At 46.5% G+C, this 25,924-nt stretch overlaps 12 protein-coding genes across 12 annotated transcripts, besides 1 other annotated feature; 5 read left to right on the top strand and 7 right to left on the bottom strand.

Moving 5' to 3' along the window:
• Positions 1 to 110: 110 nt before the first annotated feature.
• FPSE_02840 (uncharacterized protein) lies at positions 111 to 2,006 on the bottom strand (the record flags this gene model as incomplete). Its single annotated transcript, XM_009255959.1, has 2 exons — positions 111 to 1,142; positions 1,191 to 2,006. 2 exons carry the CDS (start codon positions 2,004 to 2,006, stop codon positions 111 to 113), a joined length of 1,848 nt encoding a protein of 615 aa, XP_009254234.1.
• Positions 2,007 to 3,163: 1,157 nt separating this feature from the next.
• FPSE_02841 (uncharacterized protein) lies at positions 3,164 to 3,616 on the bottom strand (the record flags this gene model as incomplete). The annotated part of the gene is made up of 3 exons (XM_009255960.1): positions 3,164 to 3,195; positions 3,252 to 3,525; positions 3,614 to 3,616. 3 exons carry the CDS (start codon positions 3,614 to 3,616, stop codon positions 3,164 to 3,166), a joined length of 309 nt encoding a protein of 102 aa, XP_009254235.1.
• Positions 3,617 to 4,397: 781 nt separating this feature from the next.
• On the bottom strand, positions 4,398 to 5,530 carry FPSE_02842 (uncharacterized protein; the record flags this gene model as incomplete). The annotated part of the gene is made up of 3 exons (XM_009255961.1): positions 4,398 to 4,707; positions 4,756 to 5,243; positions 5,300 to 5,530. 3 exons carry the CDS (start codon positions 5,528 to 5,530, stop codon positions 4,398 to 4,400), a joined length of 1,029 nt encoding a protein of 342 aa, XP_009254236.1.
• Positions 5,531 to 8,055: 2,525 nt separating this feature from the next.
• Positions 8,056 to 8,084: a repeat region.
• Positions 8,085 to 8,722: 638 nt separating this feature from the next.
• Positions 8,723 to 11,345, top strand: FPSE_02843 (uncharacterized protein; the record flags this gene model as incomplete). The annotated part of the gene is made up of 3 exons (XM_009255962.1): positions 8,723 to 8,802; positions 8,881 to 9,553; positions 9,603 to 11,345. 3 exons carry the CDS (start codon positions 8,723 to 8,725, stop codon positions 11,343 to 11,345), a joined length of 2,496 nt encoding a protein of 831 aa, XP_009254237.1.
• Positions 11,346 to 11,497: 152 nt separating this feature from the next.
• FPSE_02844 (uncharacterized protein) lies at positions 11,498 to 13,396 on the bottom strand (the record flags this gene model as incomplete). Its single annotated transcript, XM_009255963.1, has 5 exons — positions 11,498 to 12,383; positions 12,431 to 12,571; positions 12,621 to 12,788; positions 12,837 to 12,891; positions 12,943 to 13,396. 5 exons carry the CDS (start codon positions 13,394 to 13,396, stop codon positions 11,498 to 11,500), a joined length of 1,704 nt encoding a protein of 567 aa, XP_009254238.1.
• A 558-nt stretch (positions 13,397 to 13,954) lies between these two features.
• FPSE_02845 (uncharacterized protein) lies at positions 13,955 to 15,833 on the bottom strand (the record flags this gene model as incomplete). Its single annotated transcript, XM_009255964.1, has 8 exons — positions 13,955 to 14,173; positions 14,219 to 14,437; positions 14,488 to 14,617; positions 14,662 to 14,773; positions 14,828 to 14,974; positions 15,020 to 15,259; positions 15,310 to 15,411; positions 15,464 to 15,833. 8 exons carry the CDS (start codon positions 15,831 to 15,833, stop codon positions 13,955 to 13,957), a joined length of 1,539 nt encoding a protein of 512 aa, XP_009254239.1.
• A 601-nt stretch (positions 15,834 to 16,434) lies between these two features.
• On the top strand, positions 16,435 to 17,148 carry FPSE_02846 (uncharacterized protein; the record flags this gene model as incomplete). The annotated part of the gene is made up of 1 exon (XM_009255965.1): positions 16,435 to 17,148. One exon carries the CDS (start codon positions 16,435 to 16,437, stop codon positions 17,146 to 17,148), a length of 714 nt encoding a protein of 237 aa, XP_009254240.1.
• A 689-nt stretch (positions 17,149 to 17,837) lies between these two features.
• FPSE_02847 (uncharacterized protein) lies at positions 17,838 to 18,422 on the top strand (the record flags this gene model as incomplete). Its single annotated transcript, XM_009255966.1, has 2 exons — positions 17,838 to 18,161; positions 18,219 to 18,422. 2 exons carry the CDS (start codon positions 17,838 to 17,840, stop codon positions 18,420 to 18,422), a joined length of 528 nt encoding a protein of 175 aa, XP_009254241.1.
• Positions 18,423 to 18,523: 101 nt separating this feature from the next.
• FPSE_02848 (uncharacterized protein) lies at positions 18,524 to 19,726 on the bottom strand (the record flags this gene model as incomplete). The annotated part of the gene is made up of 1 exon (XM_009255967.1): positions 18,524 to 19,726. One exon carries the CDS (start codon positions 19,724 to 19,726, stop codon positions 18,524 to 18,526), a length of 1,203 nt encoding a protein of 400 aa, XP_009254242.1.
• Positions 19,727 to 20,612: 886 nt separating this feature from the next.
• On the top strand, positions 20,613 to 22,302 carry FPSE_02849 (uncharacterized protein; the record flags this gene model as incomplete). The annotated part of the gene is made up of 4 exons (XM_009255968.1): positions 20,613 to 21,495; positions 21,586 to 21,870; positions 21,907 to 22,121; positions 22,297 to 22,302. 4 exons carry the CDS (start codon positions 20,613 to 20,615, stop codon positions 22,300 to 22,302), a joined length of 1,389 nt encoding a protein of 462 aa, XP_009254243.1.
• Positions 22,303 to 23,871: 1,569 nt separating this feature from the next.
• Positions 23,872 to 24,732, top strand: FPSE_02850 (uncharacterized protein; the record flags this gene model as incomplete). Its single annotated transcript, XM_009255969.1, has 3 exons — positions 23,872 to 24,123; positions 24,176 to 24,375; positions 24,426 to 24,732. 3 exons carry the CDS (start codon positions 23,872 to 23,874, stop codon positions 24,730 to 24,732), a joined length of 759 nt encoding a protein of 252 aa, XP_009254244.1.
• A 617-nt stretch (positions 24,733 to 25,349) lies between these two features.
• Positions 25,350 to 25,727, bottom strand: FPSE_02851 (uncharacterized protein; the record flags this gene model as incomplete). Its single annotated transcript, XM_009255970.1, has 4 exons — positions 25,350 to 25,425; positions 25,477 to 25,548; positions 25,596 to 25,657; positions 25,713 to 25,727. 4 exons carry the CDS (start codon positions 25,725 to 25,727, stop codon positions 25,350 to 25,352), a joined length of 225 nt encoding a protein of 74 aa, XP_009254245.1.
• Positions 25,728 to 25,924: the final 197 nt, after the last annotated feature.

The following is a 25,924-nucleotide window of genomic DNA, read 5'->3' as shown; positions in this document are numbered from 1 at the left end:
AAGAAATAATGATCGTTTACCATGCGATAGTCTGAGCCAGAATACTATACAGTACTTCATTTGCAGTTCAAATTGGAATGTAGCTGGTGAATTCAGACTCCTGTAATTTACTACCATCCATTGACGTCTGGATCCATGCTCCAACCCGGGTGAGACGGATCTGCCAACTTGGCCAACAGGTCTGGATACATCTTGTCAATTTGGCCACTCTCGCGTGCTGATGCCACATGGCACATAATCTGTTGACAGTCTTCCCAAATTCTTGCTCGGTTCCGCACACCTGGTAGCAAGGTTGTTTTGGGGTTAAAGATCCTCCACGTGCGTCCCCAATCAACCTCATCAGTATGGTTCCGTGAACTACGGATCCACGTTTCCACACCCGCACGGAAGTCCTGCCACATTTGCGACAGGGACTCTAGCTTTTCCTCGTAGGGCGCCAATATCTCATCTCGGCGCTTTGTACTGGTCACCTTCACTGCATTGGCAACTTCTTCCATCTCTGGATATTCAGCAATGATTTCTGCCCATAACTCATCCTCCGCTTCTTCCTTCTCAAGGCCAACAGGTAAATTAGGCGGCGGGATGCCCAATGGACACAGAGGATCCCAGGCTACGGGTCGATCTGGCGAGTCCGGATACTGGCTACCCTCTAGTATCTCCCATAGCCAGGTCATGTCCTTGCGCACGATCTCTCTAAATCTTGACTGAGCGAGTTGATACATCTTGTGGCAGGTATTTGCTACCGAGTTGATGTCTGTAGGGCTGAGAAGGTCGAATATCTGATCTAACAATTCCTTTGGGAGGAGGTGGATAATTGATGCCTCGCGTTGGGTGGATCTCTGACATATTGTCACGTCTAGGCAAGACTTCAGAATCTTGTTCATGCCTGGAACCTCGACCGGATTCGCCGCAAGCCATTCGTCTCCGGTATAATGACGCCATGGAAAATCCCAATGCTCGCGGGCCTTTGATATCTCTGCACGGTTTGGAAAAGACTTCTGGTCCGAGTGAAGTTGGGTTTCTATCTCTCGCCAATGCCAGAGTCCATCCAGATCAACCTTGCCCATTCTCTGGTATGATGCCTTTGCGTATATATCGAGACAGTAAGAATGGACCGGGAGCGGATATAAAGCATCTGATCCCTGTCTCCGCGTTAGATGAGTTCCTAGTATGTCGTGGAAAGTACCTACATCAGCGCCTTCATTTATCATTTGCCAGCTGCAACTCAATTCTCGCAATCCGTTTCGTGGCGGATAAAATGATTTCCAAGGAACGAAATATCTGTCCTCTATGACATTGGAACCATTCGACTCGCCCGAAAGACAGAAAAGACTGTCTTCTTCCATGAGTCTTTCGTCATCTCCAAGCTTCCAGTTATGAAGTTTCGGTATCAAGAAACGCACATTGCGACAGTTCTTCATTTCCGCCACGCTCAGTCTGTGTCCGTTAATGCCCTGAAGGCTCTGGCACGAAGGGGAGGCGATGTGCTCGGACGGAACCTTGTGCGCGTTTTCGCCAGGGAAGTCTCCGAAGATCGGAGCTTGACGATTTCCCGTGTAAAATATCTTGTTGTTGTACCAGGTCCCGTTCGGGAGACGTTCGGGTCGTGGTTGATCGCAAAGTTGCGACATGGGACACAACTCGTTAACACCATCATGATCCTCATTGACTGAGTCGCGGTCAACTCTATCGCAGTCGCTCTCATTATCATCTGACTGCTCGTATCCTGAGTCATATTCGAGAGGATCACTGTCAGTTTGCGAATCTTCGCCAGGGAGCCAGTCTGGGTCGTTCGGGTCATCATCTTCTGGCCAGCAGGGCAGTGACTCCCACAGTAAAATCTGGGGATCAGCTGGTGTACGATCTATCGTGGTACAGTCTCTGCATTCTTCGTCCTTGGCCTCACCCTCCCAAAACCTGTTACTCCATCCTATGTAGTTAGCCCCATCTATATTCCACGCTGCATCTTGTGGCTCATCAGCTGTCCGGATGCGGGCAATAGCCATGTCCACGCCGCATATTTGACAGTTGTAGGATAACATGCCAACGAGTTATATATCAACAATGGCACACAGTGGGAGTATATTGCCATTTATCAGGCTTGTTTGAGAGAAGAAAGAGCGGCTTATGAAATCCTGAACATGTTGTGTCCATGTTGAGTTGGCCCGGTGATCCCCAGAACCAAGACTAAACTCCATTCAGGTTATGAAAGCGGGTCAATTACTCCTATAACCTATTTGAAAGTACCTCTCATGTAGATAACGACTCTGAACAGAAATAGGAGTTTAACAAAAATATCTCAGAAGTGAAAAAGTGGACAAAAATGACAGTATTCAAGTCAGTAAGCCACGGGTCAAGTAACATGATAGTAGGTTTCTGCGTCAATGCAATGTGCGTGACTATGGGGCGGGCCGCAAGGCTATGCTTCTAGTTCTATGTTAGCTTGAGTATCAAAGTCTACGCACTATTCAGTATTAATCACTCTTTCGATCGGTTTGCCGTAGCAATGAGGCTCAGCTGAGATTGTCTGCTCTGTGCCGTGTCCCACGTCCGCAAATAATGCGGGCCAGTTTCGATCTACGCACTACTGGATGCCACCAGACCTGCATGTCTCACACACTACATCATTCTGCCAATACTCATGATGTTGTTGCGAGATTTAAATCTCCCATAGCCCAAGTACATGCACGCATTCCAGTTCAGTCATGTTTTTGTATTTATAAACTACCTGTAATTACCAAACATGCCAGTTGTCGGTTTTCCTAAATTCGCAACGAGGAAGTGCACACATTTGTGATCCCTTAGTGATTATGCGGATACTCCAGCTACTAGTGCGAAACACGTCAGATATCTTGCCGCATGTCTCAGCCATTGATTTACATCCTTTGTCATTACTCGGCGCTATTAGACCGCCTGGTAGAGAGGTTAACTGGATTCTCTGTGCCGTCTGTAACTGCAACAAGCTTGTGTTAACAGTGGCCAGTTGTAGTAAAGCGACTAGTTGGGCTGATAGCATGCCAAGATCAATGCATGGGACCTTTTCTATGCAGATATTGCGTTTTTGAGACGCACTACAAAACCGATGAATGCTAAGCAAGAGTTTTCCATGTAACATGACGCAAAACGTTGTATTGTGTCCTATCGTTGTTGTCTGTGTATTGACTCAATGAACCGGCACTCTACTCATGCAGTCATCTAAGAACGTTGAGGCATCAACGTTATTTCCACCTTTCCGCCACCTGCATACTTACGCATCTCGGCTAGTATATCATCGCGATTGGTAGGCTTGGTGTACTTGTACACTTCATCTGTGGTCATACTCCACATGTAGACCCCGTTCGCGTCTTGGAACAGATAGGCATCCCCTCCCTCTTCTTTGCCCTTGATCATGAGAGCTTCTGGATTGGTGATACCAACAGAGGCTGCAGCCAACGTACCCATCCCTTCATTTCCCCAGTAGAAGTCCTTATTCATCTCTTGAGACTCTGTAGTCCAACCTTCAGGGACTAGATCTGCGGAGATAGGCTGTTGAGCTGATTAGAGATATCTTACATTGTATAAAGTGATACAAAAAACCAAGATAAGAGGCATAGGGGTGTCGATCCACGATTACCATTATGTTTGTTTGTATTGGGACCTGGAACTGGTTCAGTGTTTTCGTATTTCCCGTTGCGGCTTGTAGTGAACTAGAGGCGAGGTAGATGAAGATGCTTGCAAGAGAAGATCAAGATCTGAAAGACGATGGAAAGTAGTGAGTCTGAATTTATACATAAGTCTTTATCACGTGCATCCATCGGCAGGATCTGCAAAAGCATACGGAATAGTTTTAGCCCGAAACTATTCTCTCTTTGCTCTTTTTATCTACTAATGACTGTCTAAATCCCACACATCTACCTAATCTCACGCTTTTTTTTAACGTTGTATAAACCATCAAATACCTAATCTCACTTTCGTTCAGTCGTATATGAAGAACATAACATGCCAAGCCAACTATTAGCCATTCTGGAACCTAGTCAAGTAACACCGGGGGAACATTAGTCACATGCAAAATATGAATGGAATACAAACAGGTTGTATACTGCGGGCTCTAGCAGAATACTCTTGCTAGGCTCTATCCCTTTCTCCAGTCTTTATTTCTGTATAGGTTTAAGACTAATACCGAAAATAGATCAAGGAAATCGCTGACACAGGTGACAGATTACCTTTTACTAACTTCATACTGGATACAGCTCGATTCTGAGGTTTAATAGCTCTTTATTAAGAAACTTGTTTAATAATTTAAATTAATGCACGAATAGATATAGAAGACGGGGTAACTCTTATTAGTATAATTAATCTTATGAATTATTCATTGGGAAATTTACAGTAAGTCTAGGCTTAGTATGGGCCATTCCTGTTTATGTGACAGTGACCTCAGTTGTCTTTCTAATGACAAGTCCCTCCACATCAATATCCTGCAACTCCACCTCGGAGATCTCTGATCGATTTGAACCATTCGGTGGAACTATTTGTTCTTGTGAATTGTTCCCTTCGTTTCCGACATCGCCACCATACATCTTGGATGCGTAGTTGGACTTTGTGGTGTAGCATCGGGTCTGAGTCTGCGTTGTATTCATTCCGTAGCGCGTAGGGTTCCCTGCCTGATCGCTGTGTGTATATATCGACCTGTCCTCGTTGAATCGGAGTTTGGAGGCAAGGGTGTCAAAGCTGGAACCTTGTTAGATTGGATAAGTGCTCAAAAGCAGATTGACTTACTATAAAACAATTGGGTAAAGACAAAAGAGAGCATAAAGAAAACGATCAAGCTGACTAGCAATGTTGACTGCCTTTTGTCCTGGAGTCTGAAAAGGATGGATAATCGTCCGAACAACACCGATCAATGCCAAGAAAGCAACGCGCATCTCAGTACTGCGTGTCAGATAACGAAGAAGACCGACTTTGAGTGCCGCGCTCATACTCGATGTCTTGGCGGAAGCGAAGATGACGACAAGGAAATAGGCGCTGAGACATTCCGAGATGGCCATAAATGTAAAGTAGCCGATATGTAGATAATTAATGATGACCTCGTATTCATGCACGCCTTGAATGAGGAATTTGGCTCGGTAAATGGCGATAAAAACTCGGGTTATGGCAGTGCAGACCATCAAACTCCAAAAGATGATTGAGAAAATGCGCCACTGTTTAGGTCGAAGGACTCGTTGTAGGATAATGTAACTGTACAATAACAAACTTGCTTCTTGTAGCTATTCAGACTGTTAATAAGCGCTGAGGGCAGGCATCGCGTGACCAATTAACCTACCAGCCAGAAGAAATCAGAGAAAACAGCGGCGACAACTTCATTGACAACGGGGTGCTTTTCGTAGTAGACATAGTAGCAAAGACCGTTGGCGATGGCGCCCGCAGCAGATGAGAAGATGGGCACAGCAGCCAAGACAGTAAAGGTGGTGATTTCGCAGACCAGAACACCAAAGACAACGTTCACCAAGCAAATGGTGCTGAAGATGGACCAACACACCTCAAAATAGTCCATGGCGAGTCACGACAAATGCAGCGGTTGCTGCGAGAATTGTTCGTCTCAGAAAATGAAAAGTGACAAGACAAATGAGGAACAAGATGGAGATCGACTTGCGATCACCCACGCTGATCTTATGTCCAGTCGTTCGGGTCGGCAACGCATGACGGCTAGGGTAAGGAGGGGATATTGGCCAACACAGGTTAGCTGCTCTTAGCCCTGACATCTAAGGTGTGGGCTGAGTTTGGGTGTGGTGATGGTTGCAACACGTTAGCCGGGGCGTCGACTAATGCCAATGGGGAAGGAAACCACTGACGGGAAGGTTTGTTCTATCCCCGGGACAATACCAGCTAGCATGTATCTCAGACTGAAGCGGACTTGTTCGTACCCCAACTTTGCGATCAATCAATGGCTTGGAGATACAATAAGAGATCAGCATTCCAAGCCATATCTGAACTTTCCACATGGCATGTGAGACAAAGCAAGGATGCAATTACTATTAGATCACTTTTATTACCTGATAGTCTTTTCCGTGCCTGCATCAAAGAGGGTCTCTCATTTTCGTAAAAAGACTGTGGCTTGCGAAGCTACAGGTAGCGTACGTAAACGAATGCTCGTCGCATCATTTCAACTTATCAATAGAGTTTATGCTAGTGTTCCAGTCAGAGCCTTGGACCTTAACATGGATTCTGTGCTAACTCTCAAAGGGGCACTATGGTCCTAGTCTACCCCGTACTACTGGAACCGGATCACTTGACGCGCCTTTCTAGGATCGGATTATCATCGCCTATTCCCTGACTCAAGCCGATCATTGCTATAATGGTCATTTACATGGTGGGTCGCTTGCGGAATTAGAAAACGGTTTGGCGAGCGGAATTGAAGCCCGGGGAAGAAGGCGAGACGAAAGACCATAAATGGATCGGATATCTCAGCGCGAGTCAATGTCTTGAATCTGCGCAGTCTAGTCTTTCTTCCGATGACATTCACAAATTAAACAATATTCAAAAGTTCTTTTCTAACGGAAGAACAATACCGAAGCAATGTTCCGTTTGGCAGGAAAGATCATGAAGGCTAATGATCATGTTCAAGGTAATCGACGCCCATCACGATATCTGTAAATGCGCTGTCAAGCACTTCACCTATACAATCAGTCATATTGATAGAACTCTTGGCATTTTAATCTCTTCAAGCCATCGGATATAGCGGAACAAAGGCCGCCATCAGCAGATGTCAAGTTCAAGGGCAGAAGCGTCGGCTAAGCCGTGTGCGACAATGCATGCATGGATACGTTGAACAAGGAAAAGACAGTCGCCATCTCCACGTGGACTAGAAAGGGGTCAGGGTCCTATTCTCCCCTGATTTTTATCGTTCAGCTCCTCCGCAAAACACCCAATCCTAGAACTCCACTAGAAGGACATGACTCGGTTGTCTGGGTAAAACCGGCGAACCGACTGCAACGTCAATTAATGTCGAGGCTTAGTTCAATAGCGTCAATCTGTCAAATTAATGATCGGATGTCAAAATAGATCCGAAGATTGATCGTATTGTGACCTTGCCATGGACGTTGCTTGTTGATGCGCGTGGACTGAGGGTACTGTGGGTTGTGTTCTGAGGTCTGAAGGTGAGCAGGGTATAACCTACAAAAAGAAGTGGCAAAATAACGACAAAGCACCAAAAAGCAGCTTGGCGCAGTGGAAGCGCGGTATGTTTACTCGAATCTTGTGTTCCAAAATTCGCACTAACAATTCCTCAGCCGGGCTCATAACCCGGAGGTCACTGGATCGAAACCAGTAGCTGCTAGCTATAAATATCTTTTTTGGCATTTTTTGTCGCAAGTTGATGCCAACTACAATAGCCTTCTGGCATGGTATTATGTCATTTTACTTGCGTGCATCTTTTGACAGCCGGTGCGAACATTAAAAGATATTATTTTTGGCCAGCTGGATCCTGGTAATGTGGCAGGGACGCCAGGAGGTCCCTGTTGTGTCTTGCAATCGCGTCACTAAATTAAATGGCTAGTGCATATACATGTCGTCTTTTATCTCTCGCGATCTTATTTACATTATGGTTCATATGGTAACCTCATTGCGCATGCACTTTGCTGGTAAGTACTGTCGCGGATGATATGCGTGCTCTGGTGATCTCCAAAGTCAGGTGCCGTGGTTGATGATATACACAAACTACGAGCCGGATCCTCACCAATGGCTATTCCTCCGTTTCGGAGATCCTCCCCGAATAGCTCAGCTGGAAGAGCGTTCGACTGTAATTGTTATATGTCATCGAAAGGTCACTTGTTCGATCCAGGTTTCGGGGAACCAGTATTTTTTTGCCAATTCCACATCTTGACTGTGGATTACCCCTGTCTCTCCTCTCAGTCTACAATTGGCTAAGGGCTTCTAGCAGTGGCACCAGTTATGCCATGTCAACTTTCATATACAGGGTAGTAACTTGCTACAGTTTTAGAATATCTAAATATCTAGTACTTTTGAGTCCAGCTTAAATTAAACAGACCTGAAATAATATATCAGATAATAACGGTGTACAATTTATAATATTTTTAGAAATTAAAATTCTGTTTCTCTTACTGCATTTTTAACTTTCTAAGGCGTCTACTGTATTATAACAGCAGTAGCGTGGCTTATTGCGTTAATCTTTAGAAGAAGATAAAAGCTTAGGACCTGTTGTAAGAATTGGCTTTAAAACAGTCATAAATATAGCCTATATATTGTCATCTAACTATGTACTTTCCTAGGGTAGTCTGTGTACAACTGTAGTCCCCATTCTCGCTGATGAGTGAGCGATAAAATAACCAATCTCTCAGCTTTTGAGCAGGAAAATAAGTGAGAAGTTTGGCTCAGAACAGTCTAAGCTGAATCACTAATTTTGCTCTTAACTCAACACGGTCAAGTCGGACATCGTGAGTGGCCGGTGCATCAAAATCTGGGGTACCGACGATCACTCGGGTTATCAAGGACCGAAATGACTCGGCTATCCCCGCTCGATGAGCTTCATTCGCACTTTGACGATTCGGCAGTGAGCGAACGGCATAGCGCCAAGTTACGATGTTACTCAATAGCTATTTTGTTCCCTCAATTGAGTTCCGACCCGAAGCGTGCCGAGCCTATGTACAACCGGGAGAAGAGAATAAAAGTATGATGCAATCACCGTCAATTGCCTCCCGTTCGACAAACACGAAGAACCTTGGTCGCCATGATGGGTCTGTCTTTGTTGTCGAATTTGAACGTTCTTGGTGTGGTCCTACTCGGATCAATTGGTCTTTGTGGTGCACAGTAAGTATTTTCTAGTCTACGTGAATCAACTACATATGCAGACCCTGTACTTAACCTCTGGGCTAACTTAATTACCAGCACTGAAAAGCCCTTTCTCCCCAAAGGTCTGGCATTGGGTTCCAAGCCCACCTATAAAACCAAGCCTTTCATCAGCTTCACTCTCGACTCCAAGAACAACGTCGCAGTCCTCGACTATGGTCATGAAGTAGGCGGGCGGCCGTTCTTTGACGTGCAGTCACTCAGTGGCCCTGCTCAAATCGAGGTCAAATACACTGAAGCCTACCATGGCTTGGAAGAACCTTTCAGCGATGGCCCATTGCTATACGGAAACCAGCTAGCTAACAACTTTCGAATCGAAACATTGAATATTACAAAGACGGGCCGCTACGATGTCTTTCTCATCCAAGGTGGTCAGCGATGGGAGTCTCTAAGACTCTTGACTGAGGGGAGCATCAAGTTCTCCAACGTCGGATTTCACGCTTCTTTTGCAAACGTCGATCCGGATAAGGAACCCGGTTTCTTTGAGTGCAGTGATAAGCGACTCAACGAAATTTGGAAAGCTGGTGTGCGTGGTGCGCAATCTTCGTGCCTCGAGCAAGGCAGTCAGCCATCTACTTGGCGCGTTGATCCCAAGAATGGAGTCCTCGTCCAGTCTTTGCGCCCCATCCAGAGTGAGAAATCGCCTGTTGTTGGAAATCACACTCTGGAGTTTGAGGCCAAGATTGTGAGGGGTGGGTTCTGGTATGGAGTTGTAAGTCATCACCTCGAGCACAGCTTGGAAGACGTACTGACTATGAAAGGCCTGGGAAATTGGTAAAGGGGGTGGAATCGGCCTCCAAATTACTGGAGACCTGCCAAAGGCGACGACATTCAAGAACCACAACTACACGCTCTCCCCTCGAAACACTCTTCAAGTTACTTCAGGTTGGGGCCAAGTCAACCAGACTACCTTGCCTACTTACCTTCTAAAGACATTCGACCTCCCATTCCCCGTCCACGAGAACAAGTGGTACAAGATCCGAACTACCCTCAAGAGCGGATATCTCAGCGCTTCCATCGATGGAGCCAAAATCTTCAACATGTCTCTGACCTCCTACCGTGTTTTGTTCAGAGGTCAGATGAAACCCATTACGCTCACTGGTCGCTTTGGTCTTGGCGCATATCAGGATCAGACGGCTTACTACCGCAATGTCAAGGTTCACAATAATGATCTTGGCGCGCTTGTATATGAGAGCAGTCTCACCTCTGATGGTATCCTGGACGAGTACGGTGTCAGAGAGAACATCTTTGCGGCCTGTCTTGATGGACCAAAGCGTGACCGCCTTATTTGGCTAGGAGACTATTACCACACCTCTCGTATCATAGGTGTTAGCACATCACGCTTTGACCTTCAGAGAGGTACCTTCGAGTCTCTTATCCCGACGCAGAATGAGGATGGACTATTCAGCATGAGTGCACCTCTCGGATACCAAGCCAATATCACAGTCTTCGCTGATAACTATGGGCTGGAAGACTATCAGCTCCTCGGACTCTTGTCGTTGTACTACTACGTGCAGTCCAGCAACGATCTCGACCTTCTCAAACAGGAGTGGAAGTACTTTGAGCGTGTGGTTGACTGGTCTGTTAGCACTATCAACAAAACTGACGGTCTGGTCCATCTCAACGGCGCTTTTACTGGACCTGCCGCGTCTGGTTCTTCAGTCTCCTGCATGACTGCCCAGGCTCTCCATTCCATGGCTGAACTCGCGAGTGCGATTGGAAAGACAAGTTCGGCCAAGAAGTGGAAGGACGCTGGCGATAAGCTTACCGAAGCTATTCGCAAGTCACTCTGGAATGACAAACTTGGTGTTTGGAAGCTTTCTACAGCAAACGAAACCGACTTCTCCGTTACGGGTATCTCATTCTGCACCACAAGCAAGGTCGCTACTCGCACTCAAGCTACACGCTCTTTCAAGGCCCTGGAAAAGCTAGCTCTCGGTCCAGGATACATGGATAATACTCGTACAGACCCAGATGCACCCACTGCTAGCATCAGCCCCAATACCAACGGATTCCTTCTCCCAGCGCTCTTCGAGTATGGTGCTGACGCGAAAGGATCCAAGCTCATCGACACACTCTGGGGTCCCATGGTTGACGACATCAAAACCTCCACCGGCGCAAGTTGGGAATATGTTCTCCACGACGGCAGTCCTGGTTTGGGTCTTTTCACATCCCTCGGTCATCCGTGGGGTGGCGCAGCTACATATGTGCTTACTGAGTGGGCAGCAGGACTTCGACCTGCACAGGGCATCGATGGGTATGGGTATAAGAATTGGGTTGTCGGGCCAGAGAGTGGCTTGTCTATGGGCTTGGATTACGCACATGGTCGTTTACAGACTGCCTTTGGGGGCAAGATTGAAGTCACTTGGAAACTTACTAGCAATAAGAAGAACATGGAGGTGAGCATTAAGGCACCGAAGAAGACTAGTGGCGTTTTTGTGTTCAAGGGGACGGAGAGGAAGTTGAGCGGCCAAGAACAGTACAGATTCACTGTCAAAGTTTAGTATGTCTCATTTAGATCAACAAGTACTAGGCATTGTTTAATTGAATTACTACCATTTGTCTCGTAATTGTTCTTCATAAGATGATCTACATTTGGCGACACTATTTGACTCGTTACTCTGACAAATTGGTGAGCCGAATTGCTGAACTTCATCTATGCCAGAACCTCAAAGGCAACCAAATCAGGCGCCCAACCTCCAGAAGGGGAAGCAGTAAAGATGACAGTGTTATCTTTACCCTTCTTGAACCCATCTAGAAGGATCGTCATGCGATCACTCTCGAACCAATCGCCGCCAGCATTCGGGAACGCCCACCGCTTGGCATCTTTCCCATTGACAGAGATTGACATGTTTCGTGTGTTGGTTTCCCAGTCACCGATCGTGTGATGATACTCGTGGTTGATGTAGTCAACACCGACGTATAATGGGCCATCCTTGGGAGCGCTGACAAACTTGAACGTGACCTTGGCATCTTTACCGATGGACTTGATCTTTTTGTTGACTGGTAAACATTCGTTTGCTCCGCAGTCGACAAGTGAAGCGGAGCCTCCTAGTGCCGCCTTAGGTGCGGCATAATACCCGAATTGCTTGGGCTTGGGAGTCTGAGTTATATCGGATAGTACGAGAAGTCGCAGCTCATGAGGCTTCAGTACAAACTTCTGAGTACCCGAGATAGTAAGATCCTCATGGGCCCAAACGTCTCGTGCCTTTGCCTTTCCAACACCAATAAGCGACAGGTCAACTTCAACAGTTTGAGTTTCATTCTTCCAGTTCGCAACGCCGAGAACCTTGCGGTTGGATGTGAGGTTACCGGACCAAACATCCCACTGCTCTTCCGTATACCGAATAACTAGCTCTGCTGCTTGTCCTAGTGCATCTTGGTTGATGGCGATGGCTTCCTTGTTGGACATGACTTCGAGAGAGTGGGAAGGGATTTGTTTGGCGTCCATTACACCTCCGATGATGAGAGGGGATTTCATCATTGACCAGAAGCCGAAGTGGAAACGCTCTTCCTCATAGGAGAGAGCACCAAGACCGATGCTAATATTGTCAAAAAAGTTGCTCACACATTTATGTGGGAATCTTACATGAGCATGTCAAGGTCTGCGAACGCGCCAGGGTGGTTGTACTTGGAATGAGCAACAGCCTGATTGGTGATGCGCCAGATTGCTCTCCATGCATTGAAGATGTCATTGCTCATTCTCCATGAATTTCCAACCTTGGTGGCCCTGCCATGGAGTTAAAGAGAGCACATAGTATTTGAGAGTTGATACACACCATTGCGGGACGTCTTCACCAATACCCCATTGGCATAGGAAGTACTTGATGTCACGATCAGTCTCGTTGATAGCCGCGGCCATCTTGATAAAGCGGTCTGGACTCTTTGCTTCGGCAGAGTCCGAGTCAACCATGTCGGTCTTGGATGTGGCATAGCAGTTGTCGTATCTATCAATATTAGCTGAATGCATTATGACAAAGTTGAGAGTGTGTTACTTGAGGGTATCACCTCCCCACTCAGCAAATGACTTTGCGTCAATTTCCTCATATCCTAGTTTGGTTGATCAGTCACCTTGAGCTAGTTGTAGAACGATAGACATACCGAGGGACGCGGGGATATCCTGGGATCCACATTGAAGATATCCCGCTCCAGAATAGAGACCAAACTCCAAACCCAAGTCGTGGATGTAGTCGCCAAGAGCCTTTGGACCAGAAGGGAACAAAGTCTCATTCCACTGTAGTCTTCCCTGGCTGTCCCGGTCTCTCGAAGGCCATCCGCAGTCGACAGTGACAATACTGTAGCCCAAATCTAGAAATCCCAGATCTACCAATCCTTTGGCATTGATCTTGATAATTTCCTCGGAAGGATTACAGTTGTAGTGGTTGTAGGAGTTCCAACCCATGGGAGGAGTCGGAGATCTGACTGTCTTGCCAGACGCCCCTCCGATACTGGCAAGAAGTGCTGCAAATGCGAGTGCCGACATTGCGATGATGACGGGGACTTTGAAGTTCCCAATACCGTGCGTATCACGCCGCGCTGGTGCTTGGCTGCTCATTGTGGTATTTATAGTCCTGCAATGTCTCGGTAAAATGATGTTGGAGCAGGGTTTGTTAATCCTTGACAGTGGTCAAGTTCAAAAGCAAGAATACGACCTTGAAATGGTGACAACAGGTTCATGACATAATTAAAAGGTTTCAATAGGTGCGGCTGCTTTAATGAGCGGATAGACTATTTCTAGACGATGACATACGATCTTAATGATCACAATATGCACCAAGACCAATTCCTATAGGTGCGCATCTCCAGCTCGCGTTAAGGTTAAGGAGAGATCATCCTCAGTCTGCGGGGAACTAATCCTTCTTGGTGCGGGGTGTTTGTTACATCCCGGGGAATGTTCCGACGTTTGGAGCAAGATCGGCAGTCGAAGCGGACGAAAAGAATCCTCGGATATTGATGTGCCAAATAGTGGTAGAAGCTCAGATTTGTCTTTATCCCTCCAATGTCAAGTACCTATTTCAAGCTGTGTTTATATATGTCAGAGTAAATCTATATTTATCTACCCATCTGCAACCATACAAACTTCAGCGTGGTTGTTTCAAGTAAAAACAAATGACTACAGTTTCACCAATGGATCAACAGTAAAGACATTTCTACCATCAGGGTCAACCTCGACGAAACCCTTCATACCAATTGGTTCACTACTGGTACTCACGAGAGTCGACAAAGTCATCTCATCACCGTGATTCGCAATGAACCTATCCCCGGATTCAACAAGCCTTCCTACGATATGTCCCAACTTGGGACCACTTCGATCATAATCCACAGTGTATGTCTGAGATCAAGTTAGAGAAGCCATCCTTCAGATGATTTAACGTACCTCAATGATAGCTGCGCCTTTTGCCTGACCAGTGAATGTTGGACCTTGAGACGTCTGCCCATTGTCAAGAACAGCTTGTACTTCATAGGCTGAGCCATTTCTCTTCGGTTGCGCAGACAGACAGATAGCGTGTTGCCAGGATAGAACTCCGCCGTTGGCAAGCACTAGACCGTTCTGGTATTTGCCTTTGCGTATAACTCGGACCATCTCCGCGATAGCCTATCAAGCATGGTTAGATACATTCACGGTAAGAAATAAGATTGTCTTACGTGTAGCGAATAATTATTTCCTGCGCCGCCAAATGAAGTTAATCCACCAAGGAGCGTTATGGGCTTCTTTGGATCCAGCAGGTTGAGTCCAACGTGTTTGCAAGCAATCTTGGGTACAATAGGGAAGCACCTACTCATGGGTTAGCCTTGGCATTATCGTAGCGGACGACTTACGAGTAAAAGTCGAAGCAGTCTATCTCATCTTTCGCGAGTCCAGCAGCTTTCAGAGCGTTGTCGATAGAATACTCGATGGCAGGGCTTGAGTGATAGTTCAATCGCTCCCAGACTGTGAAGCATTGTACTGTTAGCTGAGGCACTTGATAAAGAAGAGAGATCTTACAGTCTGAACTGTCGTTCGAGCCAGCGCCACCGGTGACATATACCCATTTCTCACGCGGTACCCCCAACTTGGTAGCATGCTCAGTCAACGTGATGATACAAGCGGCGGCCAAGTTGACCCCATTGAATGCATTCATCAACAATGGGTCTAGTGGGTCAGCAACATTCGAGAGCATATTGGTAACTGACTTACAAGGTGTGCATATCATTCTATTCTGTTTGCTCACTGTCTTGATATCTTCAAGCTTCCTTGGGGTTTCGCCTGCTCTCCAACTCTTGGGATGTTGGCAAGCTATCCTATCGAATTGAGCATAGAGTTCTGCTGATTCGTGATGGTTCTCGATATATGTTTGCTGGTTCTGCTTCCTGTATGCGTTTTCGTATAGAGGGTATACTTGGATTGGGTTGCCGATAGAATGCGTCGCACCAGCTCCTATCCAATATTAGAACGTCTAATCGACCGGCGATTGCTTGCGAGACTACCTTTCTTGAGCGAAGTATCTCCAGGGCTGTATCTTTTGGCGTCCGGGCTCATCGCAGTCCAACCTGGTGGAGGTATCTTCCCAGCCTTTTGGCAAGCGAAAACTACCGACATGTCAGCCACATAGTCTGGCTTATTTGTCAATTTATCACCTACGCGAGGCCAATGCTTCTCCTCCCGTAACAACAGCCATCTTTGCTTCTCCAGAAGCAACTCTGGCAGCTGCTTTGTCGCAGAGGAGAGCAGGTGTATTTCCTCCATGACTAGCGAGTTCGAGATGGGATGGCTGGATGCCAAGCCTTTGCGCAAGCAGTTTGGGCAGATCATCGTAGTTCCAGGACCACGGCGGCACAACTGAGATGCTGTCTACATGTTCAATGGCACTAATGCTAGAGTCCTCAGATGCATCGCGGATAGCTGATAAGATGAGCTCAGCCGGCTCTCGGCATGTTTCGATGGTAAAGTCCTTCTGACGGATCTCGCCGATACCGATAATAACTGGCGTTAGTGAAGATAAAGCCGCCATGTTGGTTTTGAATTATCAAAAATTGCCAATCGACGAGTGCATCAACAATTGTTAAAGGAATCCAAAGATGAGGTGTTGGACTGGCTGGGAGGAGGCATTTAGCCTCGGCAATCCAAGCTCGTGACGATCCGAGTATGCTGACTCAGCCGATTTCATCCATCCTATGCGCACAGCCGGTTCTTCGTTCAATGACAAGAAAGGCGAATCAGTATCTCCAAGTCAAATTAATGTTCTGACGGACTGGCGGTAGATGTTTCCCATAATGGCCACCTGCAATGATCGCTCGTGCACATCATCCTGATTGATGCATATGCTATCGAGCTATATGTGAATGACACGAGGAAGAAGATTCAATGTTCAACTCCCCTCTACCAATATTATGAATTGGAATTCGTCGTTACATCTGCATCTGTTTAGCCAGTAAATTTCGATTACGGGAAATCTACGTCTCCGTGCCTGTGTTCCATGACAATGACCCCGCACCAGTCATGTGCGGTAATCTGACCATGTAAAGCACAATATAACTTGATCCTCAATATCTCACTCTTCTGCATCCCAATTCATTTAGAGAATCTATCTCACCCGGCAAGCAATAGTCAAGATGGCCACTAAAACCCCTCACATTCCCCACATCCATCTACTCTGCATGGAGGAACAATTCAGCGACGCTTTCAACGTCGCCCGCAAGAGCCGCAAGCTTCCAGACTCAATCTCAATCAATATTCACAACTGTGCTCTCTCACAGCTCTCGAGCACAGTCAAATTTGACACCGTCGTCTCACCCGCCAATTCCTACGGTCGGCTCGATGGTGCTTTCGACGACGCTATATCTCGACAGTTCTCACCCCGCGATGATTACCATGCCCTCACCGGCGTTGCGCAAGCTCAACTTTATAAAACATGGCGTGGTTTCGCACCACCAGGGACGTGTACTTTGGTAGAAATCCCAAAGGAATTCGATGGCAGATCGCATAATGGCTTTGGTACACGTCGTGTTGCTATTTGTCCGACGATGCGTATGCCTGCTGACGTCAGATGGAATAAAGAAGTTGTCTATGAGTGTATCTGGAGCTTGCTCTGTGCCATTGACAATCACAATCGCGAAGCCTCTGAACAAGACCAGATTGAGAGTGTTCTTATGACCCCGTTAGCAACAGGTGTAGGAAGATTGAGCCCGGAGAAGTGGGCGTTACAGACTGTTCTTGCTATGAAGCATTTCGTGGAGGCGTCTGAGAATCCGGAGAAATGGAGTTCTTTGCAGTGGGCTGATCTCGGGAAAACTTGTGCTGAGACGCAGTTGACCTGGACAAAATAGACTCTCCAAATATCACCAAGTGTGTTACTTGAATTAGGTCCTTAGTAAAAGCTGATTCAGTGTGGGAGGAGGAGACCATATACCTGTTATCTATCTTCCGAGGTTCAACTGTGCGGCTTGCAGTTCGCGATGATAGTTTGCATCAATCGCGGCAAAGCCGTCATATTGATTGAAATAAATAAAAAAGTTTATAGATAAAATCTCCTTCCCTTTATCGCGCTATTCCGTGACGATAATAAATTGGTGACTCAGTTGTCATCTCGTCATTGTTTTGTGGGCTTATATGCGCTTGCTTGTCTTCTAAAGAGACAAAAGTATCATTCCCAATATTGTGCAGGTCAGTATTTTGACCTCCCATATCTTTTTGTGGTTCACTGATTTATTCATTCCAGGACGACTTCCAATTAGGGCACGATCATGTTTCCAAATCTCTTGACAAGGATGCATTCTATGAACCTACATGGAGGGAGCCAGGATGGAATAATCTTGTTTATACACCAATCCTCAACGCTGCTCTTCAGACCATGTTGCATAGCCCATTCGGGTGGGCTGTTAAGTCACTCGGATACAATGAATTTCCTCTGGTCTTTGAAGCCACATGCTAACCATGTTGAATTCGCAGTGAAAGGGCATTGGTCAATCCGGTCTTCCAGCAGACTTCAGTGCCCCAGCCACGGGTTGACTTTATGATGTATATGGTCCCATCAGAAACGAGGGATCCATTTGGGCACAACGCCTTGCTGAAACTTCGAGACGAACAAGGATCAGTAAACTTCACGTCTTTCAAGCCGACGTCTCAGTACCCGGTAGGGCTCAGTATCAAGTGTAAAGAGCTGCACGGAGAGGATCCCGTTAGTGCTGAAGTTCACCTGGCAGCCTGGCAGGCTGCACAGTGGCAGTCTTTCTATCAAATGGCTGGTGATGACGTGAAACGACTCGAATTTCTGCCGGGCATCATCATTGAAGGACACGACTGGAAATTTGTTGCGACGACATGGGAAAACGGTAAAACGGTACGTGCTTTTACTTATTACGTTACATCACTCAAGCGTGCTAACATTCAGTGACAGACACTTTTGTCTAGTCTACATCTGGGTTCAACTGCTACGGGGGTTGGTGTTTACCGTATCATGGCCACGATCAAGGTGCTCAGCAAGTGGGTCATGTATTACTTCTGGCCATGGTATAGAGAATTCTGTCTCGGCCTACAGCCTCTGGAGAAGTCTTCTCAAATTGCACCACAGCAAGACGATGAAGGATCTAGTAGTCCATAATCAACCAGGCTGAAGATGAAAGGATAATTAAACATTTATAGGGTTGGTAATTAAGCACTTCGCTAGTATCCAGAATTCTCAAGGGCAGTCCCCGTTTGGTATTAAACAGGGTTACAAATAAGCGAGTCCAAAGCAAGTTTGTTTGTCCTGTGAACCCAGTTTGACTTGTAGGGCTCAGTGCTAGTGTTGATCCATTCACCCTGAGGACTGCTAGCAACATACCAAATCCTTGTTTTACCACTGGCAGGGATAGTAAAGTAGAAGGAATCTGACTCAATCCATCGCTGGGTGTCGGCACTACTTCTTGGGTATTCGCTGACGTGAGCGCGACTAGCATTGTCCTGATATATTCTGACATATGGGACCAAGGTATCCCCGTTATCTTGAGCGATTCCATAGTACTTGTCCCACATCCACTTGAATGAGCATTGTAAGGTGATGCCAGGACAGGCCGTGAGATCTTGGTACAGCCACATGGACTTGTCGTAGTGGAAGTTTCCAGTCTGAAATCTGTAGCCCGTTCCATCGGCTCCGCCAGCTTTAATGCTGAAATCAACAATATCTCGATCTTCAGCCACAGAGTAGTACTTCCACGGCGAGAACTTTCCAGTGTCCCAGCCGGCATTCTTGATAATATTCGTGTCTTCGCAGGTAGGCGCTGGCTCGATACCGGTATCGCAAAAGCAGCGGGTCTCATACCACTTGAAGTCTGTCTCTGAGCCATCTGTCTCTCCAACGGCGCCTTTCCACAGATCACAGAAGGAATTCTCCATGAAAGCAAAAGTAACACAGTTGGCCTTTTCCATACAGGACTGGTAGCAAGCGGAAAGGGATTCGACAGAACCATAGCCTATCGCTTTGGCGCCTTGTGGGACTGAGGGACGGTAGCCAGAAATGCCGCAAGCCGCATTCGCAGGAGCAGGGACTTTGAGATTATTTTGGCACTCGAATGGTTCTTCTGCAGCGGTGGTGGTCGCTGCAGTTTCGGTCGTGGTGGTGGTAGCAATAGACTCCTCGGAGGTCGTAGTAGTTACAGAGGAGCTAATCTCCCATGGGAAAGGCTGCGTAGAGCATGAAGTAGTTGTGGTAGTTGCCTCAAGACTGGTAGCAGAGCCTGTGGTCTCGGACTCAACAATGGTCGAAGTAAGGAGAGTTGACAGTGACTCGACCGAAGTGGACTCTTTTGTTGTAGTCGCGACAGTGGCAGTAAGAGTAGAACTGGATGAGGGGCGACATGGTCCAGCATTAACGAGGGGGCTGAGGACCGCTGTCAAAACAAGCGAATGGACGAAATGGCGAGCCATTTCTACGGTGTCGGTGTCGGTGTCGAGTTCGTGATAATAGAGAACAAGATGTCGAGCAAAACACAACTCGAAAATGACAAGCGGGGCTTTGATTCTTAAGATCTTTCCATGTTTCTCGTATAATATTTGTGTATTGAGCCTTTCCTCCTTTCCTCCTTTCCTCTGATCCACAAGTGAAGCTATTGAAAGCTAGCACTGCTAAAATCATCAAACGTGTGTCTTTTTGGGAAACTATCGTCACTAGTGCCAGAGCTGAACTTTCTAGCCTGTCAAAATTGCATGGTATAGTGAGGCGATTATTGGTCAGGGAAATGAAGTGGCTTGATGGATGGGTTGAGTGGATCGCTGAAGCGAAGCGAAGCTCTTACCCTATGCTTATATCGACAAGACTGTGTCTCGTGGAAACTACTTGGTTAATGGTTTAACTTGTTAGGTTGAATAATCAAGCCTAAATGCTTGAACAGCCTATGAGAATTATATTCCTTATATTTATATTATAACTTTGAAGGCGAGCGCTGGCATGTGATAGCATCGTGCATGCCATGATTGATATTTGGACAACAACCTTTACAGTTAATGGTTTAAGAACCAACATTTAAAAATAGATCTTCAACGTTACGAGTCTACATACTCTACTTGTTCCAATAGATGTATTTTAAGTAGAAACCCATGCATATGTCAGTAACCTGCTGTTGCGACAAGTCGTTATTGCCAACAGAGCCTTAATCTGCCTTATGGCTGACCATGACCAGAGTACGTACTGCATAGCCCGCCGAGGCTGTGCAGCACAAGGATGGTCCTCAAGTGAAGCCCCCCTCTATGTTTCATCATCATTTTCAACCTCCACCATTTCCCATCTCATCAAGCACTTTTTTGGTTTGGAATCATGCAGCTCATCAATGTGATGACATTTGGTCTCGAGGAATTTCACAAAAACATTCCCGAATACGCCATTTTATCCCATACGTGGGGTCACGCTAAAGATGAGGTGTCGTTTCAAGAGATCAACAACCCTTCACCTGAAGTCAGGCTCAAAACGGGTTTCAGAAAGATTGAGCTTTGCGTTAAGCAAGCCCAACTTGATGGGCTTATGTACTGCTGGGTAGACACCTGCTGCATCGATAAGTCAAGCAGCGCAGAGCTTTCAGAGGCAATCAATTCAATGTTTACCTGGTATCGCAATTCGGCTGTTTGCTATATCTACTTGGATGACGTGGAAGGCATGGCACCCGAATCTTTGTCAGCGTTTCGACGTTCCCGCTGGTTTACTCGTGGCTGGACGCTCCAGGAACTTGTTGCTCCCCAAACCCGCCGGTTCTTCGATATGCACTGGTCATGCATCGGGGAGATGTCGAGGACCTTGAACAACAAATACAGAGTCAATGGTTTCTTTCGCGTTGGCACAGAAGCAGACGAAATGTCGAATCCCTCATCAACAACGACCAAGTTTTCAAGCTGGGTTGCTGAAATAACTGGAATTCCTGATCGCGTTTTCTACGCTGGAGACCTCAAGTCCATTTCAGCCGCCACAAAGATGTCGTGGGCTGCAAAGCGCGAAACTACTCGCATTGAGGACCAAGCGTATTGTCTACTGGGCCTTTTCGATGTTAATATGCCACTTCTCTATGGTGAGGGGAGAGATGCTTTCATTCGACTACAAGAAGAAATTCTCAAAAAGGCACCAGATCATACACTTTTCACATGGGGTTCAATGGCATCATCAACACCTACTCTTAGCGGGCTTCTCTCGTATTCTCCCAAAAACTTCAGTAGCTATGGATGTCGAAATCTGTGCCCTAAGAGGATTGGACATCCCTACTAGATGACAAACAAGGGTTTACACTTGCAGATCCGTTTAGTCGAAACAATGGATGACCCTGACGAGTTCTACGCCATATTAGACGTGGAAAGCGAAACAAGTGTGGGCCAGGATTACCGGTACTCTATCAGGCTTCGAAGGCTGGACGTATGGGGCCAGTATGCTCGAGTGCATACCGACGCCGGTCTACGTTGTGAGCGCGAGTCTGACATGTCAACCTCTATCATACCGAGCCATATCTATGTCCAGAACTGTATCAACCATGTATCGCCCATGAATCTGACAAGAAACCCATCCAAATTTATCCTCGGCTGCAAAATGACAAGTATGTCACTTGCTATAATTGGAACTTCCGGTTCAGCAAGCTGGGACCCCGACACTTTTAGTATTTCTCCTCCAGTCAGCGAGAATTACTATGCTCGAGTGGCTTTGCAACAAACCATGACACCTGATCCTTCACTGACAATGACAATTGGATGGCGGATACAGAAAGACGCTTCCGATAATGTTGTGTCCCACCTCGCCGCACTTAATGACCCAAACGACCTGGACAACTCACATGTGGCATGGTGGGAGGTGATCTCCTCAAGAACCCATAATTATTTTTCGGTTATATCATACGCAATCGTCAACGGCGAGCTGGTGGCCGAGATAACACTTCACGATCAGTCTATAAAAGGTTTTATGAAAAGCCGATCTCCATTTTCTCACATGAGAAAGAAAACACCGGTATCTAAAAAGTCTTATGCAGGAATGAGGTTACAAGCATCGCAAAGTGGTTACAGGAAGAAAAAAAGAAAATGATGTATTGGGACTGTCAAATAAGTAGCGCATGTAGACGGATTAGCCATGAGATTACAAGAGTTAGCAAAGGTATTGGGCGTATTCTGAATGGCCAGCAGTATTATTGTACTTTATATTTCAGGTATTCATTGTTGAACAACCTTGGATGTAATCATTACGCTAGTTTCTCATCTACTAAGTCTCCTATCATTAGCAATATCAGTAAAGTCGCAGAAACCAGGTATTTTTTATGAGGCCCTATAGCGTATCTCAAACGGAAGGCAATATGGCCAGGAGCTTCCTTATTGGTAACTACTCAGGGCGAGTAAACCTCCGCAGATGCAGTAAGCACATAGAACAACAGCGCGAGTCAGATCATCTCTGTCAATAGTGCTCGTATTCAATCAACGTAAACTATGCAAAATCCGTGTAGATACTTGGCAGAAGGCCTCTTCAATTGGCCGAATCAAAAGTACCTTCCCAAGAAATACCCGCCTTGCGAAGTTGAGATAGTATATTGAAGTAACCTTTCAGTTCAACCATAACCTTCCTGCCTTGTCTCTGCAGATAAACAACACTCGCATACAGGACACACAAGATAAGCCGGCTATAGATTCCCTGTTTGGAAGGTAGATAAGATATGATAATCAATCTTTGCTTGGTATTGAGCATGAGCGATTTCCACAGACGATGCAAAGAAGCCTTTAGCCAAGGCCAGAGAAGACTTGTTATATGGGGTCAATGCGTACGTGCGTTATCCAATCCTAGCTATTGCGTGTTGTTGATGGGAAGGACTACAAAAGATCCTCCCACTTTAGTTGACCAGTTTCAGATGCGCTGAAGCTGGGCTAATGTGATTGATGGACGCATGACCGCATTGCAGAAACTAACCCCGCCTAGAGTAGCAGTGCAGATACGCGTTAATGCTTGGCGATAAGACGAACTTACTCAATTCCGGATGATGTTCAGGAACAGAGTGTCTTCCTTCTCTGCTACCCAACCTTAGCAGTTCAGCTGGTAAGTCAACGGGATTGAGTGCTGACAACGCGCTGGTGATCATTGTTGTTGTGTTACTTTCACAGTCACCGTCTTTCTCATTGCCATTGAACTTGGATTTAACCGGCCATCTCCACATTCTCAATGGTCGACACGATTATCGACTTTCCTCATCGGGATGCTGATCCTTGCCGCCAAGATTCACATATGCCGATCACTTGCACGGGAGGATGATAAGGTTAATGCTCTATTTAAATGCCGAACTAAACTTCGGAACAAACGGACTTCCATACGAGAAAGGCAGGTACGCCAATATGCACGCTCTCACGATATCGCCAAACAAGCTTATCGCGGCGGATCCACCAGAAGGGCAGGTAGGAGACTAGACCAGGATGAGACAGTCCTGACTCGGAAGAGGCCTTGAGATATACAAGAGGTTGATGATTGTGTATATAAAGGACGAGAAACTTCCTTTCCAAAGATCATCTCTCATCAGCCTCACCTCACTCTTCAACTCTCTCTCTTGGATAACTCCTACTTCGTCACAATGGTCAAGATCACTTCCCTCTTTGCCCTCGCGGCCCCTCTGGTTGCTGCTGCTCCCTCGCCCCAGGAGAAGCCCCAGATCGTTGGCGGAACCTCTGCCAGCGCTGGTGAATTCCCCTTCATCGTCAGCATCACCAACAACGGTGGTCCTTGGTGCGGTGGTACTCTCCTCAACGCCAACACTGTCATGACCGCCTCCCACTGTGTCCAGGGCCGATCTGCCAGTTCTTTCGCCATCCGTGTCGGATCCAACGTACGTTTACAGCCGATGGCATATAATCTGATAACTAACATGAACCTACTAGTCTCGCACCTCTGGCGGTGTCACTTCTCGTGTCTCCAGCATCAGAATGCACCCTAGCTTCAGCGGCTCTACCCTCAACAACGATGTTGCTCTCCTAAAGCTTTCCACTTCCATCCCCGCCGGTGGCTCCATTGCTTACGGTCGCCTTGCCACCTCTGGCTCTGACCCCGCTGCTGGATCGTCTCTTACTGTTGCTGGCTGGTAAGTACATCCTCTCACTTGAATATCTCGACAGAACTAACATTATACAGGGGAGACACCTCTGATGGTGGTGGCGTCAGCCCCATCAACCTGCTCAAGGTTACCGTTCCCGTTGTCTCTCGTGCTACCTGCCGATCCCAGTACGGCACCTCTGCCATCACTGACAACATGTTCTGTGCTGGTTTCACCGAAGGTGGTAAGGATGCTTGCCAGGGCGACAGTGGTGGTCCCATTGTCGACTCTTCCAAGACCGTTGTCGGTATTGTCTCTTGGGGTGACGGATGCGCCCAACCCAACGCCTCTGGTGTCTATGCTCGCGTCGGTACCCTCCGATCTTGGATTGACAGCAACGCCTAAGTGCTGCAACATGACTACGGATTGGCTGAGTTGAAGAAGCTTATGGGGTGGAGGAGTGATGATTTGGATGATATGTTTGGAATGATGAGAGGAATTACATTCTGTAAATATTTGATTATCAAATACATATGTTGATGCACATCATGAAACTGTCTAGTGACTTTGGTGAAGCCTTCTTCTATTGAACAGCGATAATGATCTTCTTCTTATACCTGATAATCTTCGTCAGACTTTCGTTTTTATAAGCATTCTACAACTGTTTTGAAACTTCCAAGTGTGCAATAATGATATGGCCGTGCTTTCCATCTTGAAAGAGTATATTTTGGAGAGCCGCCACCATAACAACATGAAGCCAAAAGATTTGAAGTATCATAGGAAAGCTTAGGCTCGTATATCTCTAGTACCTTGCATACAAGTATACGCGAATGAATGACATGTAGTGAATCGTCAGTTAAGAGGTGGGCAGTCTACAAGCGTAACGATCGATATTGGCATATATTCCACCGACCAGGTTCGACTAAGAGGAAACAATGAGATATTAAAGGATTCTTCTTTATTACACAAACAGTGTTTTGTACTACCATGGATATACGGCGCTGGCTACTTTGGCACTGATCTTATTCCTCTGAGATGTCCTTGACAACTGCACCCTTGAATTCCTTCAGCTTATCAATAGCTTGTTGAGTCATGGGTCTAGAAGAAACATTATTAGTCTGTTTTTAATTTCAAGCCTGCGTTACTAACGGAGGATAGTATGTTGGAGGCATCGTCCTGGTGCTTCTCCAGCGCTCGGCACCAGTGTCTTCCTTCACCAGCCTTGAACGAAGTTAGCGTATTTTTTAAACGAAGACGCGACTGCATACTCCTCTGATGCCTTCAAGGACGCCTGCCAATCATCGACAGTGTCAAAGGCATACGTGATTTCCTACAGGATATTTTGTCAATACAAGATTTCTACTCGCGTATATATTGTTACTTACCTTTCGCTCAGACATTCTCGATAGAATAGAAGGTACCAAGAAGCACGACGCGCAAGCAGCAAGGGTAATCGGCACAATCTGGTATATCGACAGAAAATGCATCGGAAGTTCAATCACTCGATTCGGAAACGTGCAAGATCAAAGCGCATGCCGTCTATTTAAGTATGATTTTAAACATTCGACTATCATCGGGCGATTGTCGAATGTGGAAG

This window comes from Fusarium pseudograminearum, chromosome 3, assembly GCF_000303195.2.
Source record: "Fusarium pseudograminearum CS3096 chromosome 3, whole genome shotgun sequence".
Classification (NCBI taxonomy): Eukaryota; Fungi; Ascomycota; class Sordariomycetes; order Hypocreales; family Nectriaceae; genus Fusarium; species Fusarium pseudograminearum.
This window is presented reverse-complemented; position numbering and strand designations above follow the sequence as displayed.